Source organism: Schistocerca americana, chromosome 1 (genome assembly GCF_021461395.2).
Source record: "Schistocerca americana isolate TAMUIC-IGC-003095 chromosome 1, iqSchAmer2.1, whole genome shotgun sequence".
NCBI classification, from domain to species: domain Eukaryota; kingdom Metazoa; phylum Arthropoda; class Insecta; order Orthoptera; family Acrididae; genus Schistocerca; species Schistocerca americana.
The window spans coordinates 665,741,475-665,754,404 of NC_060119.1; the positions used below are offsets into that span (position 1 = coordinate 665,741,475).

Consider the following 12,930-nt stretch of genomic DNA (forward strand, 5'->3'; position numbering starts at 1 on the left):
TTGCGTTGGCCTGGTTGTAAGAGCTGGGCCTCCAAATCTTCGTAAAGAATGTTCGGTGATGTAGCCATGGCATCGTATGTGAAGCCTGTTGATTCTATACGACCGGCACGGAAGTTGTGGAAGACATAGAACTTTTTGTCCAGGGTCACCAATATGGGATTCTGGATATGGACCGTAATATACGCAACAAACAGTTCCCAAGTTTTCTATATACAGATATATTTTAGCATAAAGACTGATACAAATGAACATTGCATGAAGTACAAAGGCAGACTGAATTAAAAATGGCAGCTCGTCAGAGCAGTTAATGTTCCAAAGATTGTAATTTGTGTGGTCGATGTGATCTATCAATGCCACATTGGTAAATAAAGATTAATTTCATCAGGGTGTCTCCATTGTCTTGTAATGTTATCACATCAGCTGGGGACTGCCATACTTCTCACAGTAGTTTAAAATTGAACTAAACACTGGTAAAGGAGAAGTGCAATAAGGGAAGAAAATGTGATAAGGAGCTAAGAAATAAATGCTAGTTACTGAAACTTTATTTTTTTTTTTATTTATTTATTTATTTATTTATTTATTTTTTTTTTTTTGACAATGTTGAAGTTTTGAAGTTTGTGTCTATGGAATTTGGAATGAACCATGTAGCTTTTATCTACGGAGTATCTATTAGCAACAGTGAACAACTTTGTGAACCAAAGTCAAAAAATATACATCAGAATGACAAACACTACATGTATATAACATCTGTAGCTCTTGCTTCTCCATTTAGTAATCGTGTTTAATGCATTTGAGCTGAAGAACTACAGTGTAGAAAGAGTTAAATTTTATGGTCTATTTAAAAGTTGTAATTTTACTTTTGGGACTCTGACTACATGAAAATGTTATTAGAATTGTCAGATATTTATGCTGTTGGGCTGTGGAGTGTTTTTAAAGTTAATTGTCCTTTAGCAATCTTATATACAGATTAACAGAAAATTTCTGCAACTTTTGTCTTATCTGTTCCAGGATCGTAACACCTTCCACAGATTTGATAAGTTCAATGCAAAATATAATCCCATTGGTGAGAGTAGGCTGCGAGAAGTTTTCCTCAAGACAGACAATTATCTTAATGGAAAGTACTTCGCTCGCATCATCAAGGTATAATAGAGTTTTGTGTTTGATAAAGTTAATTGCTGTATTGAGAGTTTGTTTGCTGTTGCTGCTTCATTTGCTACCACTGCTTTTGATGCAGAAGCATGCTGTTTGAACGTAATTACTTCTTAAGCAGATTACCTTCATCAGATTTATAGAGTTGTAACAAAATAAAATAATCTAAGAAAATTCTTTAGATTACGTAACTGCATATTTCTTTACAGGAAACTTAAAGGAGTAAAATAGTTTAGAAGATCTGTAGCACCAGTAAAAAGGCCATAAATCTCTCCGATTAATGGGCTGAGCTGATCTTGCATGTCAAAACAAGAAATAGGAATCATGGAGAAAAAGGGGGTACAGAAATCTGCAAAGAAAGTAGTGGAGGGTCAAACGTTTTACTCAAATATACAGTATGTAATTTTTTTATCACAAATGTTGCATATATAACAATGAAAATAACCAATTTTTGACAGTATAATATAATTGGATAGATAACAAAATCTATTCACCAAACAATGCCAGTAGAATGCACATATAAAAAAAAGTTTTACGTAAACAAGCCTTCAGAGGTGGTGGTTCATCCTTCTGGCAGAAGGATTTAAGGGAAGGAAGAGGGGTGAAGTAAAAGGAGTGGATAGGTTTAGGAAAAGGGATAGAGTTTAGACTAGTCACCCAGAATGGCTGGTCAGCGGGGAATAAAAAAAAACAGATGGTACGCTAGGTACTGCAGTTGGGCCTGCACAGGATGTATTTTTTACAGACCATTCAACTGCCCACTATTGACATGAGATGAGAGTTTAGAGCACACTGATGTGTCATAATGTTAATGATTGTTTGCACATCCCATCAGGTTTGTGTGCAAACTTAAAAGGTCATCAAATTAAAAGCTTAAGAACCTGAAGGTTAAGCATTAATGTTTTGAAATGGAATGTTATCTTGTGCAAAAACTTAAGCAGTTTTTCCCCAAAATGGTCTTTGTTTGTTATTTTCTTTTGACTCTATTTAAGCTTTCAGCAAATGATTGTTTCTGTTGAGAAGTGGCGCCATTTTCACACCTCTGATTTAAAGTGTTGCTCAGCATTATTTTTCTTTTCCCTTCCAATTCGACAGTTATAAAATGTGCAGAGTATTGAATTGACCTTTAGTAGGTATTCATAGCTATACAACACATACTTCACAATGATACAAATATAACTGATAAGTTACTTACAAGAACTCTCTTTGTGTGTTGGGGGAAGACTTTTGACAAGGTTGAAATGCATTAAAAGGCTTTGCTTTTTAGTCACACTATAGTCCAGCCACTATAAACTGGCAGTCATCCACAAGCATAAACTACAGTTATGGCCTCCAGAGGGAAAGGAGTAATGTGAGGGAAAAAGCCTTCTTACAGGCCAACAGCCTACCCATGTTTCAGTTTTTTCTGAAAACAAAACTTGATAGATGGTCATAGGAAATGGCGATCCATTTTGGTGAGAAATGGTGGTAACTGAACTCTGTTTCAGACTGAGAAAAGAAAATAATCAGCAAATCACAATGGAAAGCAGTCAGTTATGAATACCACACAAGTACTTGCTGACATTCACTCTGTTTTGAATGAAGCAATTCAAGCCTGCCGTCAACCAGTGTTTGACACAACCACAGTTCAACATACCTGACACCTAAAACTGTCATATTAAAATGTACCAACTTCCGAACCTCATCTAGCAGACAAACATAAACATTTCTTTATTCTAAGATGGTAGGTACCATAGTTGGGCGTACACAGGATGTATCTTATACAGAACATTCAACTTCCCACAATTGGTGTGAGACCAGAGCTTAGAGTGCACTAGTATTCACTGTGATAATGATCTTATGCACATTATCTTCAGAAAGTGGACTTCATTAGGTGATTTGCAATACCAGTAACTGAAAACTGAGTACCTTTCCAGTATTTATAAACAGAAAATAAAGCTATTTTAAGCTATTTTTTGTGTCTGGATACAATCCACTGTGAAATAGCATTTATCAGGTAACTTTGCTTTTTCACATTTTGGGGCAAAATTGGAATCTAAATTCACATTTATCACAAACTGGGAATTTTCAGGTCCATAGTGATTAGGAGTTTGTTACAGAAATTATTATGATAGTAATAATAATAATAATAATAATAATAATAATAATAATAATAGTAATAATAATAATTAAGTGGCTTTTGAAAAACCATAAACTTGTAGATTTTCTGTCTTTATATTTTTGTAATCTGCATAAATAAAATCATAATTGTGCATTTGTTCAAAATCATGTGTCTCCAAAGATTCTTCACCAATACCTTTAAAATTTTAAAACAACATTGCAATCGAATATTCACATGTCTTTATATATATTTACTGGAGCGCCACATTGACCATATGACATTCCCGTAACTATATAAGAGCATGCACATATTGGATTTCAATGTTGTGTCAAAATTTCAAGGCGTAGGTGAAGAACTTCTGCAGATTATGATTTTGAACAAATGAACAATTACATCTACATAAATAAAAACATGGAGTTTGTTTGTTCAAAATCCTAATGCACTAAAAGTTCTTCACTGATTACTTCAAAAATTTGATGTAACATTCCATGTGAATATATATGACAATATTATGAAAAGTATAGTTGCTATTTATTATATAGTAGAGATGCTGAGTTGCAGGTAGGTGCAATAAAAACATTGCCAAACAGTGTATGGCAAGGCAGCTAGACTGTGTGTGTGTGTGTGTGTGTGTGTGTGTGTGTGTGTGCGCTTTCTTTGATAGTCTTTTTGTTGTATGTATCTGCAACTCAGCATCTCCGCTATATGGTGAGTAACAACTACCCGTTTCATACTGTCATTATTCCATCCTGGATTTTCCATTGTTAGATATGAAAACATTCAGATGGACATAGGCTAAATATTTTTAAAACATGTAATATATATGTAGTACATAAAGGTGAAACATCATTACCAAAAATTTCAAACAGTGCTTGACCGATTCACCTCAAATTTTTACATATTACTGTAATAAATGAGTGGACACACAAGCTCTACATTTTTTTAATATACACTGATAAACAAAAACAGTATGACCACTACCCACCACAATGTAGGATGCTGCCTGGTGGCATTGTGAGCACGTGACGTGGTAACAAAAGTACAGGTGGGATATCACCTTAGCAAAGATATGGACTGCAATACGGGAAATCCATTGAGATAAGTAACTTTGACAAAAAGCAGATTATTATTATGCAGAGTCTGTGAATAAGTATCTTAGAAATAATGAAGCTGGTCAAATGTTGACATGCTACTGTTGTGAGCATCAAGGGGTAGAAGGCCAGTGACACTATGATTAGTTGTTAAATGGTTAGACGTACACAGCTCTTAGCAGAATATGGGTTGGAATGTGAAGGCTTGCCTGCTCTGTAAAGTAGGTTAGATGGTGATCTGTGTCATCTTTGGTGAAAGAAAACAATGCTGGATCATGTACAAGTGGTTCAGAGAACCGTGTCCATTGTACGCTGTTGAACATGGAGCTCCGCAACAGACTACCTCTATCTGCTCACATGGACACAGGCTGCTAGAATTAGTATTATGCTATGGGAGACATTCTCCTGCACTTGCATGGGATCTGTGGTAGTAATAGATGACGAGCTGACAGCTGGAAACCACGTGAATCCCTTCATGCTAAATATCTTCCGCAACAGCAATGTCCTCTTTCAGAAATGTAATTTCCATTGTCTCAGTTTGAGGAGCATGATAGTAAACTCATGTTGATGTCTTGGGGACCAAATATGACTGATGTAAATTCTTTGGAACCTATCTGGGTCACTGTGGGGTGCTATCACCGTGCATGCAAATCAGTGACCCGTTACCTATGTGAATTACATGACACGGGCATAGAAATCTAATGCCACATACCTCCACACATCTGCCAACAAACTTTCAGATTCCTGATAGGCAGAATCAGTGATGTATTTTGTTTCAAAGATGGACAAACAAGCTATTAAGCAGGTGATCATGTTGTTTTGAGTCATCAGTGTATATAAATATATATACAACAGTAGCACATTCTTGGCAGACAGGAAAGTTGTAGTTAAGGTATATGATTAGAATATTGCTAGAAAATCTGAATTTGCAATAACAATAAACAAGAATTGTTGTTTTTTTCTTAATTGTTGGCTCAAGTTAAGAGAGAGTAGGAGATGGGCAGAGTGGTGGGAGGCAGTGGATATGGAGGATGGAAAGGACGAGAGAGAGGGGGAATGGAGAAGATGGACAGAGAAAGGGTGGAGGAGGTGACAGACAGATTGGAGGGCGGGGGGGGGGGGGGGGGGGAGGGAGCGGAGGCAGAAGGAAATGCAGAGAGAGTGGGAGGATAAGGTAGGGAGAGGGAGAGGGAGGGAGGGAGAGAGAGAGGGAGGGAGAGGGAGAGAGATAGAGGGAGGGAGAGAGAGAGAGAGAGAGAGAGAGAGAGAGAGAGAGAGAGAGAGAGAGAGAGGGGGGGGGGGGGGGAGGAAGGAGATTAGGATTTACATACAATTCCCTTACATTATTAGAAACATGCTTTCTCTTTTCTTTGTTTTCTGAGCCACAGTAATGTGTGGCTGAGTGCAGATAGTTAAATATAAATAAGGTAATACTTTATTATTTGTTTACTCATAGATAAGAAGCAAATACACTGCTGTTCAAAACTTTTGGACAAAGGTAACTTTCGCATGACGTATCACTGCCAAGTAACATAACTCTATGAAACTTGGATTATATATAGAAATAATTGCTACAGCACAGTGTAGAAGGTATATTAAAGGAATTCACAAAGAGTCGAACAGAAATGACACTTCTATTCAAAGATGATAATGACACAGAAGTCACCATATTTCATGATAGTCCCCTGGACATTACAAAAGGCGGGACATGGTTCTTAATAGGATATGTGATCACCGTGATGGCAGTGAATGCTCTGCAGTGTGCTCTCATGCTGACCATGTAGTTAGTAAGACCTCTTCTGGCAGGGCATTCCATTCCTCCAACAGCATTGTTGACAGCTACTTGATGGTCGTTAATGCATGTGAATGTGCTGCAATATGTCTCCCCAAAACTGAATGGCTTCTAAAACCAAGAGCTTCTCCACCTGTGCAGTTCACACACTGTCATCCATAAAAATGAAGTCGGTGCCAAATACCCCCTTTAAAAGGTGCATACAGGTTAGGACTACAGTGTCACAATAATGATGGCCGGTCAGTGTACTGTGTTTGAAGATTTTGGGGTTAGTATGGCCATGCAATGCCATGCCTCCCCACACCATAACAAGTGAATCACCAGAATGGTCATTTTTCATACTGCTTGACGTGTCTGTGTATTGTAAGAGGAACCTTGTCAAACATGATTGTTTTGCCAGTCCAGGCGTTATGGTGTGGGGAGGCATAATGTTCCATGAGCGTATAGATCTTCAATCATTGAACATGACATGCTCACCAGTCAGAATTAGTGTGGCACTGTACTGCTTCAACATGTACATCTTGTCAGGGGTGCATTTGGCCCTGATGTCGTTTTACAGGTGGCAAAGTGCAGCTAAGTTTTTCTCACCAGTGTATTTTTATGATCTTGGAGAAATGTGTGTGTGCCAAGTGGGCTGGTTGTCTACGTGTATGAGGTACTCTGAGCATTTGTATGTATCAAGTATGCCAATTGTTTGTGAATTGCGAAGTACAGACCATAACAAAAATTGACCACCGATCAGTTCCATTACATGGGAAGCTTCTATTTGCTAGTATTTGAAAGCAGGAAAAACAAACAAAACAGAGGACAATGTGAACTGTGATAATATGATTGGCAAAAATATGAAAGTTTGAAAAAGTATACCATTTTAAGCAAAAGAATTGTACACCAAAAAAGATGGTGGTATAAATCAAACAACAACACACTCTTTACTGAGAGAATACTGATAAAAATTATAAAATTAAAAAGAAACTAAAGAAATTTTAAAAAAACATGATAGCAAATACACTATTGTTTTGTGATACTATTTGAAAAGTACACATCACAATGAAGAGCTTTAAACTACTGCAATGAAATCCTGTAAAGACTGAAAGGGATGCACCCCAAGGAAACCTTTTTAGTTTAGATTTAAAAATCTGTAGTTTATTACTCAAATACTTTGAGCCTGCTGGAACCCTGTTGAAAATGATACCTGCAAAATGCTGCACACTTTTCAGTACAATAGTTCATGAAATGTTAGCAGTGTGCAGAATAATGCAGTCCCTAAGCAATGAGTCCATGTTAGATTCACATTCTGTGTTGGAGTAAATATGTAGAGATTGATAACTGCCCCAAAATGAAGAATTGCTTTGTGCCCCATAGTTTCTGTCATTTTGACTGTGGCAACCTGATGCTGCAGTGTCTGTCTTTGGCTCAACATTGTAAAACGTGTAACAAATTCAGTGAAATAAAAAAAACAATGTAGTTCACTTGTTTATGTACATATATAACACAACTGCTAAATTTTCCTTTGTGAGAGAGGTCGTGCATGCCATATGGTTCTGATTCGAAATTCGTCTTATCATTCATGTCATTTGCATGATCTTTTATGAATTAGGTCAGCGCTCATGTGTGTCAAGATATATTAGTGTATTTCTGAATGGTAAAAAACTCATACTATGTCATAATTGTAAACATAATTTGCACTTTTTAGAAATTTTTGGCAATGGTATCCTCATTTAAAAACAATAATTCCCTAATTTCATTGTATATTTATGTGAAAAAGGATACACTTATGAGAATGTTCTGACACTTGTACATTTTTGTGAATTTCGTAAGTTATGAGTTTTGTGTGTAAACTTATGTCATAGTAAATCAGCATTTGTGATTGACAATTATGATAAATAACTCAGATAATGTGTCACATTGGTTTCCTCTTTCAGCAGCAGTGTGTATTTTTGTGTATTTTCTGCACTTATCTTAATTTAATCCTATGGTCAAATTTATTATTGAACATAACCTAAAAAACATTTCAGAAAAGCAGTTAAATTTATACCAAGATTGTCATTATAGATATCTTGTTTTGGGTGTAAATCAATTTAGTTCTAAAAGGCTATTTTTAATATGCGTAGGTTATCAGAACCATCAATTAAAGGAAAATCAGCCAGCTTAGATTAAAGTAATTTGTTTCTGTTCTGTAAAATATTGCATCAACCACAATACTGCACAACTGTGTATGCTGTTCTGAGGCGTGGGATGAGTTAGTTGCTGTTCATAAGCAGCTAGAGATTGCTCTGACTACTATCAAGAGATTGGAAACAATTACAGGTGGTTATGCTGGGATGGCTACGAGGAGTCCTGTACCAGAAATACCAACTGTACTTAAAGTACTATCTTCTCCTGTGGACACTTGTCCTTTTACAGGAAGTATAGAATCTGTCACTACTTGTGAGTGACATGTCAATGGTAGATCTAAGTGCCCTGTCCAGGGGAGACAGGGACAAGGGAGAACTGATAATGTTACAGCCAACACCAAACATATTAGAATTGCTGCCTTCCACTATAACTGAAATTGAGCCAGTGATATTTGGTGAAACTGTTGGGAAATATGTTGAGTCTTGTGATAAGATAAAGCAAATGCAAAAGGATAGGGGTCTAATAATTGTCAACAGTTGATATGTGTGGCAAATAATGGTACCCCTTAGCAAAACAGTAGCAAGGAATGAGAAAGAATACTGTTTACACTCTGGGGGTGTCATTCAACATGCTGAAGAGGCTATTCTGGTAGCCATTAAGAAAACAGTGTGCAATCAGCTGCAAATTGTGGCACATACTGTGGCAAATGGTGCCTGACATCCAGGCTCTGAGGTCATTCTTGGGTCATTGCAGCAACTGGCAGAGAAGATTGAGAGTATCAGCCTTGCTCATGGAGTTTCAAAGCAGCTCATAATTTGCAGCAATGTTCCCACACCTAATTGTAACTCCCTGGATCTGACTCAAATGAACTCGGTAATTCTCCATCCAGTCCAGGTAACATCAGCTGTAGGAGACCCAGAACTATTAGTGTAAAATCCAAAAGTATGCCACCCACAAGAAGAGTATTAAAAACCTAGTAGTTAACTGCCAAATCATTTGCAAAAAAAGGGCCATAGTTTCAATTGCTCCTCAAAAGCAGTGAGCTTTTTGGGGAAAATTTAAGTTTATATTGAAAGGATAGACTAACTGGTAAAGGAGGTGGTGTATTTGTCACAATAGACAAGAAACTAAAATCCACTGAGATAGAAATTGAAGCTGAAGGTGAGATTGTTTGGGCAAGACTCAGTATCAGGAGTGGGCACAAAATTTACCATTGGATCCTTTTGTCACCCACTAGACTCATCTCCTGATGTAACTGAACATTTACATACTAATGAACTGAGGTTTCCTCATTAGTCTCCCAATCAGATAGTAATCATTGGGGAGACTTTCATCATCAAAATCAATTGGAATCATTGCAATTTTGTTACTGGTGGTTGTAATGACATATCCTGTGAAAACATCACTAAATGCTTTCTCTTTAAACTACGTGTAACAGATAGTCTGAAATGCCACTTGTGATGGAAATTTATTGGATCTAATGGCAACCAACAGACTGGACTTCTTTGAGAATGAGAGTGTCTGCATTGAAACTGGTATTATTGACCATGAAGGTGATCTAAATGATTAATGGAAAATCTCATATAAAGATGTGAAACAAATACTAACAAAGAGATAGAGGGGCTGGCCAGTACTTACCTCAGCTCAGTACAGCCGATAGATACACAAAACAGAACAGAAAATTTACATTCCTAGCTTTTGGAACTTTGTTCCTTCATCAGGGAGGAGAGAGAGGGGGAAAAAAGGGAAGAAGGGAAAGTGGATTCAGTTACTCAGAACCTAGTTTATGAAGCAACAGGGAAAGGTAAACAGGGAGGGTAGCAAGGATGGAGGCATGGTTGTCAGAGGGAAGCCAAAGATATTCTACTGTTAAGTACTGTGCCAGCTTCAAACCAAAGAGGATGTGTGCAGAAGTAAAGAGGTATATAGTATAAAGATAGTATATAGTATAGTATAAAGATGGCTAATAGCCATTCACGCATCTTTTCATCCTACATAGTTGTGTTTATCTTTATACTATATAACTCTTTACTTCTGCATGCTTCCTCTTTGGTTTGAAACTGGCACAGTACTTAACAGTAGAATATCTTTGGCTTCCCTCTGACAACTATGCCTCCATCCTTGCTACCCTCCCTGTTTACCTTTCCCTGTTGCTTCATAACCTGGGTTGTGAGTAACTGAATCCACTTTCCCTTCTTCCCTTTTTTCCCATCTCTCCTTCCTGATGAAGGAACAAAGTTCCGAAAGCTAGGAATGTAAATTTTCTGTTCTGTTTTGTGTATCTATAGTCTGTACTGAGCTGAGGTAAGTACTGGCCAGCCCCCCTATCTCTTTGTTATTATTGACCATGAGGCAGTTGTAGCAATAATTACTAATACAATACAAAAGGCCAATTAAAACAAGTAAAAAGATTTATATTTTCAGTGAAATACATAAAGAAGCAGTAGTGTCATATCTTCGTGAGGAAACTGAAACTTTTAGCTCAAAGCTCAAGACAAGAGCATGTAGAGTGGGGGTGCTGAACCCATTGATCATGACTGACTGGCCAATTGCAAGACTGACTGGCAAATTTCAACAGCTTTGAGTCAGTCTTTCAAAACCTTCATTAGAAATCTGTGTAAATGAGATGTTTTTGTAAAACACCAGTTGCTGACAATGAATGTTTCACACGGTATTTATAGGCAGATGTGACATCATCGTCTTCACTTGTTTCATCTCCATCTGCATTTCACCACCTTTAACACTCTTGTCAAGCAACAGTCTATCCTCCTGCATGGTGAGGTTACTACTCGTGAACTGTAACATGGTATGTTGTGAGCAGGAGTTCCAGCAAGCGAGGAGAATGCTCAGGGTGTGCTGTGGGAGGAGGTGCAATTAAAGTATCCTTCCTACCTTCCTCACTGGCATTTGGAAAATTAATTATTTGGTTGAATCTCATTCATTTTGTTATTTAACTTATGCCATTGCAATTTTGATGTTGTGTCAATGTTTCAGGCCCTGGTGGCTACTGTGCATTGTCATTGTTTTAAAGCACTGACTGTGAAAAAATGTTATATTACTTCCATGCACAAGGTGGCAAAAAATATTAATTAAGATTCTGTAGGAATCTAACACAAGGGTTTGAGTTTGTATGTACGTAATAGTGAAATGACCCTATGTAATAAGCTATCAGCCATTTTGCTTCCAATCAATGTGTGCACAATCCTGATACAAAGACCTGAAATATTAAAACTCATAAACCACATTAGCATATTTTAGAGGATTCTACAAATGAGTGCAGGCAGATTAGAAGAAAGTTAATGTACCCAGAGCAATTATCCATATCTCTCTTCACTAAAGAAACACAAGAGATAGTGAAGTGAACTTCAGAACAGGAAGACCTCACTTGCCGAACTTCAGAACAGGAAGACCTCACTTGTCTGCTTTTGTTTTAAAAAGTGAATAACATTTAGATGTAATCTTTGCTGGTTTTCACTATACACAGTCTGTAAAATTATATTTATGTTTTATGATGTAGTTCTCATATAGCACAATCATTTCATCACAACATAGATAATAAATGAAATTTAGTATGTTTTTGTATTAACAAGATTTGTTTCAACAGTATGTGATGTAAGGGAGAATCAGCTCCCCCTCCAGTAGGCCACATAAACCTCTGTTTTTAAGATGCCACGAAACAACAATGGTCACAGTGGAGGTAATGATAAGTTATCGAACCTGAGACTGCTGTTTGTATTGTCAAATAACTGCCTCATTTCTCATTTTTGAAACAATCCTGATCAAAATAGCACAGTAATACACATCACAGAAACAGCACAACTCAGTGACAATGCAGCCAACACCAGCAAGTAGTGTGCCATACAGATGGCAATAGACATCTCCAAATCATTATGATGTGAAGTTTCCTGATCGCTGCCGAGTGTTACCAATCAGAATTAGGAGTCTGTGTGCCAAGTTACCTAGTAACATGTTTGTGAAAAATGAGTGCAGCTAAACCCAGGAAAACATATCATTTCCATGGTGAGTGGTAGGAACAGTTTTTTTTGTTACAACACAAAAGGGTGGGTGTATAAGTCTGACACATAATAATACTTCTGCCATACCCAAAAAGTGAAATATTGAATGCCATTTTAGAACAACTCACAGAGACATCGAATCGGAACGAGGGAGTTAGGAGGAAGAACCTTTCTAGTCTTAAAAGTAAACTATAATCACAGCAGGGGTTTCCTTTGTAAAACCTCTACAAAAAAGCCTTTCATCAAATATTGCATCATTTTGTATATCAGAAGTACTGATGAAATGTGCAAAACCATTTGACAATAGCACAGTTGTTAAGGAGCACTTTCTTGCACCTAGTTAGTCCTTGTTTTCCACATTAAAAAACAAACGATGGAAAATCCAGGATGGAGTTTAACAATACCAGGGAAGGAAAGCTGCTACTCACCATATAGCGGAGATGCTGAGTCACAATATACGCAACAAAAAGATTCACACAATTGAAGCTTTCTGCCATAAAGGCTTTTGTCAGTAGCGCGCGCGCGCGTGCACACGCTCCTTAACAACTGTGCACCTGCAGTCTCGGAGAGCTGAAACCGCACTCCGAACAGCAGCACCAGTGCATGATGGGAGTGGCGACTGGGTGGGGGTAAGGAAGAGGCTGGGTTGGGGAAGGGGAGGGTTAG

The 12,930-nt window shown here is 37.5% G+C and overlaps 1 protein-coding gene across 4 annotated transcripts in view; it reads left to right on the top strand.

Annotated features, from left to right (window-relative positions):
* The window catches only part of LOC124608471 (AMP deaminase 2), a 461,803-nt gene that overhangs the window by 357,926 nt on the left and 90,947 nt on the right, over positions 1-12,930 (top strand). For all 4 annotated transcript variants that reach the window (XM_047139987.1, XM_047139988.1, XM_047139989.1 and 1 more), the window contains one exon: positions 1,009-1,140. In XM_047139987.1, coding sequence (XP_046995943.1) covers positions 1,009-1,140 — 132 coding nt within the window. The remainder of the gene's footprint in view (positions 1-1,008; positions 1,141-12,930) is intronic.